General features: G+C 45.8%; 1 protein-coding gene across 1 annotated transcript in view; it reads left to right on the forward strand.

Annotated features, from left to right (window-relative positions):
• The first annotated feature begins 3,319 nt into the window (after positions 1-3,319).
• LOC134464488 (chloride intracellular channel protein 4) overlaps positions 3,320-7,500 on the forward strand; it is a 14,053-nt gene continuing 9,872 nt past the window's right edge. The window contains exon 1 of the mRNA XM_063217928.1: positions 3,320-3,503. Coding sequence (XP_063073998.1) covers positions 3,441-3,503 — 63 coding nt within the window. The 5' untranslated portion in view covers positions 3,320-3,440. The remainder of the gene's footprint in view (positions 3,504-7,500) is intronic.

Here is a 7,500-nt window from a genome sequence, read left to right on the forward strand (position 1 = left end):
CAATCCCTATGTATACTATAATGACATAAATATCTAGATCAGTGGTTTTCAAAGTGAGAGCCAGGGACCCTGGGGGTGGCCGGCAAGGGGCTGATTTGGGGCCTGTGGAAAGTTGTGAAGTTAAGTATAGCAAAAACAAAATAAATAATTGAATAAATGGAGTAACTAATATTCACCAAAATGAACCAAAAATGAGCTAATCAATATTGCCATTAGTTAATTTCATGTATCCTAGTGGGGCACTGACTCTCATGCCTATACTGGTAGGGGGTGCACAGGACAAATAGTGCGGTAAGACCCAAGTGAGGGGGGCCTTGGCTGGAATGTGGTATTTACTTGAGGGTGATTACTCCACTCAACTCCACAAATCGTGCTGACAAGAAGGGGTGTTTGAGGTGACTACCTGAAAACAACAGAACAGTGCTGATTTCTAAGAAAAGAATTTGTATTCCACATAAAGCTACTTAGCAACTCCTTCAGGGAACTGCCAGCCAGCACCTATTGCAGGTTTTGTTTTTCGCAGAATGGCAATGATGAAACAATACTGCATTTCTAATGACTAGCATCTTTATTAATGCAGGGGGGTTGCTAGACCTATTTAACAGAGGCACGTGCTTGTGTATTGACTTGCTGTGCCCCGGTATGAGTTTCACAAAAAACAACCTTGCTACCTTGGAATTTAGCTCAAGTTAAGCATACAGAGTAATCTACAGAATGTGCACAAAAAGTGCCAATGCACTACTTGCAATAATATAATTAATTTATAATAAATAACTGCCAAAAAAAATCTCTCGGTGCCCTACTGTCCCTCTGTATAGCCTTTGGTCAGCTGACGCTCCTGCTTTAATGCTGTTGTGAAATTAGTAATATAGATACTTTTTTTCTACAAGGAAAGGGCGTTGTGTATTATGATCCAAATATTAGAATTTATTGCTAATCCATATTGCCAGTTTGGGTAGACAATATCCAGGGAAAAGTTACAAGCAGAAAAATTGAGATGATGATAATGATGATGGGTGGCGCTATTAAGAGGCTAGGGGAAGCTTAGCTTCCCCAAAGTTGTCATAAGAAATACATTTAAAATCATGTTTTTTTAATATCCAGCGATGGAGTGTCGCAGGCACACAAGGAAATAAAACGAGGATTTCCTGCTGAAGTGCCAATCCACTTTGTTAGTAGATCTAGCTGCTTTGCGGCGATGTCATGCCAATCAGGTGTCAGTTCTACTGGCTTCAACAGATCCAGGCGGTGAGGCGGGCTTGTGGCTTATGAGATGAAATCTGGACATTTTAATATCTCGATAAAGCAATGCCCTCTGGAATAAATTGGGATTCCACTACATTTCATTTTTAGATCATTCGTTTTTTTTCCACCAGCCATAGGTCACAATGTTGACATTTTCCTCTTTAGCATTCGTTATTCAACCACACTACATCTATCAAATGGATAGCCTATTTGGCGAATATAAATGGATATTTTGCCTCTATCTTCAAGTAACAGGAATTGACAGGACAGAATAAGGTAGGAAATCTGTTTTTCCCCTTGATGTGCTCGCCGAAGCGCTAAGTTTAGCTTTGGTGGCAATGTTGTTATCAATGTTGTTATCGATGTAGTTGTCTGTGCTCCGTTTAACTAGCCATCACAAAGCAAAACACCTGTGCTATCCTGTCACCAAGCGAACACCACTTTCAAAAATGCACACCTTTCCTGAATTCATGGTGGGCTGCCAGGGTGGTTTAGTTACCATATGTAATGTAATGTGATGTGTGTGTAGATTCGCTTGTGTTTGTTGGGCATCTGCGTGTGACTGGAGTGGACAGTGTAGCGTAGGTACAGTGCGAGGCAGCGAGAACAGTGTCTGGCTGCGCAAGCTACTTAGCCTATTTGTAGAACTTAAACTAACATTTAGCTCCACTAGACAAGCTAGAATTATTAAGCTACAACCATCTGGAAATGTAGCGAACTACATTACAAGCTACTTCAACTAGAAATTCAAAATTATAGCACATTTGCATTATTTGGGCTGCAAAACTGACATCTGAAGACAGCCTGTTGGATATGAGAGCCCCATATGATATTTTTGGGCATGGTATGGTCAATCAGCTGGCTTTCCTGTCTTCCCCCGTGTGTGCGCATTTTGCCTCGTCATTAGTTTTGCGAGTTTTGATACCGGTCTGAGGTAGAGTGACCTAGCGCATGAAAATGTCAATAGAAACAAAGGTGTGGGCAGTCGGGTGTATGATTTGATTGCTCGAGACATATTTGGCAAAAATAGTCCATGGTCTGGCCGTCTTCCTCTCCTGCCTCCAGTGTGTGTGTGTGTGTGTGTGTGTGTGTGTGTGTGTGTGTGTGCGTGCGTGTGTGCCTGTCGCCTTTGAGAGTTCCATTGGCGCACGAGCATGAACACCCATAGTTGCGCATGGAAATGTTCCGTTTTATTTGTTCAATCATATATTTGTTCATCATTTTGTTTCAACATCATATAATGTCATGCAGATAATATATCAAAAGTCGCGGTTAGAGCCTCGCGTGGCGACTGATACAGTGCCCCCAGACCCTCCTACCACCACAGTTTCTCCGATGACGTTTGCACCCCCCCCCCTTTTTTTATTTTTAAAAAAAAATGTTTTAGCTTCCCCAAAAGTCTTGCTGTAGCGCCGCCTATGATAATGATGATGATGATGATGATGATGATGATGATGATGATGATTATGATGATGATTTCATATAGACTTCCATTTTATAGGGTTCTGCAGGACCATTGTATGTCAGATTGCAGTGTGTTTGAATGAACTGCACTGTGTGAGAGCATATGGTCGAGTCAGGCCTTAAAAAAGGAGACAAAGGCAGGCTGTTTGATAGCTGTGTGTCCCGTAACAAAGAGCAGAGTGTTTTCGCTTCAGCATTCTGGTTTGTTCTTCTCTGCCGACACACACACACACACACACACACACACACACACACACACACACACACACACACACACACACACACACACACACACACACACACACACACACACACACACACACACACAAAGTCACAACCCTCTCTCTCTCTCTCGTGCACCCCCAGGCAGAAGCTAATGTGCCATAGCTGTGGGAATCTGAAATTTAGAGACCAGAAAAAGACCGGAAAAGATTGGAAGGGTCTTAACTACTCCGAAAATTTAAAATCTACGAGTTATTTTTTTTTCGCTTGATACCTTCTCAGGCCATCTCACAGAATTTGTAGATGAAGATCCTAGTCTGGTTTAAATAATCCTAACTGTAGGGCGTGAAAGAGAGATCTACTTAGGATAGAAGGCATATAGCTTGTGCTGAACTTGACCTTGACCTTGACCTTGACCTTGACGTTTTCGGGGTTCTTTGCTGTCGTAGATGTGTGTTGGCTTGCATGCAGACACACTCGCACACCACACAGACTAAAAAAAGACAACCATGGCCTGGTTTGATATAGCCGCTCAAAAGTTTGGATTTCCTACAATTGAATTGTTTGTGAAGGTAAGATTTCTACAGATTTACAACCATGCAGCTTACAGCTTCGTCTGTGTGTGTGTGTGTATATTAGTGTGCTTGTGTGTATGCGTTTGTGTGTGTGTGTGTGCGTGTGTGCGTGTGTGTGCGTGTGTGTGTGTGTGTGTGTGTGTGTGTGTGTGTGTGTGTGTGTGTGTGTGTGTGAGAGAGGTGTACTCTATTATGCAGGTTGGATGCCGCTAAAATGGTGGTTTTACAACAGTTGGGTGCATAGACATGTTCAGTGTGTGTGTGTGTCTGTGTGTGTGTGTGTGTGTGTGTGTGTGTGTGTGTGTGTGTGTGTGTGTGTGTGTGTGTGTGTGTGTGTGTGTGTGTGTGTGTGTGTGTGTGTGTGTGTGTGTGTGTGTGTGTGCATGTATGTGTGTTTACAGCAGGTGTGACGTTGGCCCTTCTAAGTTCTTGTTTTCAACTGTAAGCTATTTTCCAAACATTTATTGTATTTCCATAATTCGTTCAGTGTTTTTTTGCCTGGTACCTGGGTAAAAGGTGTTGGTGCAACCACAGGTGTTGGTGCAATATTGTTGTCTTGGAGTTAGAAACTTGCTAGCATTTTTTTTTTTAACAAATGAACTAGGCTTAGAGGCAGTTGCTTTGTTTTGTTTTTTTGAAATGACAAAGGGCTTTGTGGAAGTGTCTGAAATTATTTGTCATGGCGTATTATGGTGGTGGAGCAAGTAAATTCTACGTAGGTTAATCTGGACTTACAGTAACAGCCACTGTTGATGTTTCAAAACTGCTTTTTTTCAAAGCCAGACAACACCAAAGTGCATTTGGGGTCACCAGCCCAGAGAGACTTAAAATCCCATTTATTGGACTTCACCACCAGTTCATAACATACAATATTTCCCCTACAAACATCTCTCCTCAGCACGAAGAGGAATAATCTCTACGTATAGCATTGCTTCGTTCAGGTTTTGTACACAGGAAAGACCTATAAACACAACAAGAACAAGTTATAAATTGCTGCTCCTATAATGGCAATGACACAATCATACAGGTTTGCTGAAGACATTGTGTAATGTCGTACATACACAGTACTGGACAACTTGTCATGAAACTGAGTTGGGAGCCCAAGTGCAGCACGCAGAGAACCAGAATGACGATAAAGGGGAATTTTATTTAGAAACAAAAGACTACAAAAACACTGAAATACGGGGATGAGACTACAAACAAAAACACCCACAATGGGGAAAACCAAGAAAGACTAAGGCAAGATAGAGAAACGAATAAGCAAGACTACAGATAGTACTTACAGGGACACAGCAAGGTTCTACAAAGGTTCGACAATGACGCAGCAAGGACAAAGAGACACACCAGGGCTTAAATACACAGAAAGCAATTAACAAGACACAGGGGGCAAATCAGGAGACAATCAGATGAACTAACAAAAAGCACAGAAGACAACAAGGTACAGGTGAGGACTATAAGCTAGAACTAGGAACAGACAGGGACAACGAGACAGGTGAAAACACTAGAGAAACCAATTAGGACCAAGGGGCGGAGACCAACATTAGACAGCAAGGTGGACACATGGCAAAGCAAAACAAAAGCACAGGAAGTAAACAAAAGCACATGGAGTCTATGACACAGAAGGTAAACAAAGGCAAGACAACACAAGACAGGGGACTAGGAATAAAGCAAGAGCATGGTAAACAGGTCAGGGTACACAAGAAGCAAAACTACAAAGACAGGAACTCAAACATTTACTCAACTAAAAGTCCAACACAGAGACACAAAGTCTGAGACCCTAACAGTACCCCCTCCTTAAGGGACGGCTTCAAGACGTCCCAAAACAAGTTTACCAGGAGGGCAACTCTGAGGAGGGACCTGGCAGGGTAAGGCAAGGGGCTCGGGACCAGCAACAGAAGTGGAGGGAACAGACTCGGTGGGATAACTGGGCTTGACGGGGCCAAACTCAGCGGGATGGGCAGATTCAGAGGGACAAGGGGGCTCAGGACTAGGAAATGAAGGCCGAGAGGCTGACACAGTGGGCTGACAAACACGGACAGGAACTAACATGGGGATCTTCATGGGTATGGTAACGGGCACAGTGACAGGAACAGGGACAAAAACATTGACCGGGACAGTTACAATGACAGTGGTGGACACGGGCGTAAGGAAGGGTGAAGAACGGATGGGAACACTCACAGGGACAGGAACTGAGATGGACACTGGGATGGGCACAGTGACAGTGACTGGAATGGTGACTGGTACCGGGATAAGGATGCGACTGGGAAACACTGGGTCAGAGTGAGAAACAGGAGGTGGGACGGGCTGGGACGTAGACGCGGGAGGCGGGGCAGGTTGGGACGCAGACGAAGACCCGGAGACATGGCAAGGTAGAACACAGGAACGCTGGGACACAAAAGCACACTGGGGGGCAGGATCAGGAACACGCTGGGAGGCGGGAGCAGGAACACACTGGGAGGCGCGAGCAGGAACACGCTGGGAGGCGCGAGCAGGAACACGCTGGGAGGCGCGAGCAGGAACACGCTGGGAGGCGCCGACTGGAACTTGGGAGGCGCCGACTGGATCTGGAGCGGCGCCGACTGGACCTGGATCCGGAGCAGCGCCGACTGGACCTGGATCTGGAGCAGCGCCGACCGGAACCGGAGAGGCGCCGACTGGATCTGGAGCTGGAGCGGCGCCGACCGGAGCAGCAGCGGCGCCGACTGGAACTCGGGAGGCGGCGACAGCAGGAGAAGGGGCAGTGCTCGCAGAAGTGAGGGCGGCACCAGCAGGAACGGAGGAGGCGGCCACAGGAACGGAGGGGAACGCGGCCGTGCCGGGGGTCCCAGACGCGCCGGGGGTCTCGGCCGTGCTGGGGGTCCAGGGTGCAGCAGGGGTCTCGGCCGAAGCGACGTCCCCGGGGGTCCCGGCCGCAGCGAAGGTCTCGGCCAAAGCGACGGCTTCGGGGGTCCTGGTCGCAGCGGGGGTCCCGGCCGAAGCGACGTCCTCGGCGGTCCCGGCCAGAACGGGGGTCTCGGCAGGAGCGGGGGTCTCGGCAGGAGCGGGGGTCTCGGGCAGGGCTTGAGAGGTCACGGGCAGGGCTTGAGAAGTCACGGGCAGGGCTTGAGAGGACAAGGGCAGGGCTTGAGACGACACGGGCAGGGCCGTGTTGCCTTTTTTGACAATGGCCTCGTTTTCATGAGAAATTTAATTCAGAATGAACTGACTTTAATTCTGAATAAAGCAAAATTCCGCCTTGAAACATCATGTAAACACAATTCAGTAAAATTGACGGAGCTGTTTAATTTTGAATTATTAATTCAGAATCAACAAACGTCATGTAAACCTAGCCAATGACATTAAAACGCTTGAATCTTGATGCTATTACACAGCATTGTGTATTGCGGGGGGCATTGAAGGTGAGAGGGGGACAACAGCCGTTGCTTATGTAGTCTAGCCAGAGTACGAAGAGGCACTTTAGTGGCTAATCCAGCTGATCCAGCTGAGTTCACAACATCCACAGTAAATAATGGGGTATCAGTATTTCAGAGGTAAGTTATGTAACTCCAAGTAGAGTATTTCACAACACTATAGAGAGTCAAATTATTCGAACATTCGAGTCAAAAGTCAGTGTAAAATTTTGAACAGACATGGGAGACAACGACTATTGTAATGTTTCACTGGTGGAAGGTACATCATTTCTCAGAAGGTACATCATTTCAAATGGACACTTTTGGAATGTATATACAGTAATTGCTCTGGAAAAGGGCACTTAAAGCAAAACTTTATTCAGATATCCTTGACAATAACACAGCTCTCAGAGTCTATGCCCAAATTTTGCAGATGATCAGCCAAACTTCAACTCTGCTGCACGAGGATTATTCTGCTCCAGGTGGCACAGGTTCAAGAAAACATTTTTGTTAAGAAATATTGATCCGAATTAACTTGGAAAAGTAACAGATGAGGGGGACCAAATACTATCTGACATGGAATTCATTTCAACTCCTAAAATAAC

The sequence above is a fragment of the Engraulis encrasicolus genome, chromosome 15, assembly GCF_034702125.1.
Source record: "Engraulis encrasicolus isolate BLACKSEA-1 chromosome 15, IST_EnEncr_1.0, whole genome shotgun sequence".
In the NCBI taxonomy this organism is placed as follows: domain Eukaryota; kingdom Metazoa; phylum Chordata; class Actinopteri; order Clupeiformes; family Engraulidae; genus Engraulis; species Engraulis encrasicolus.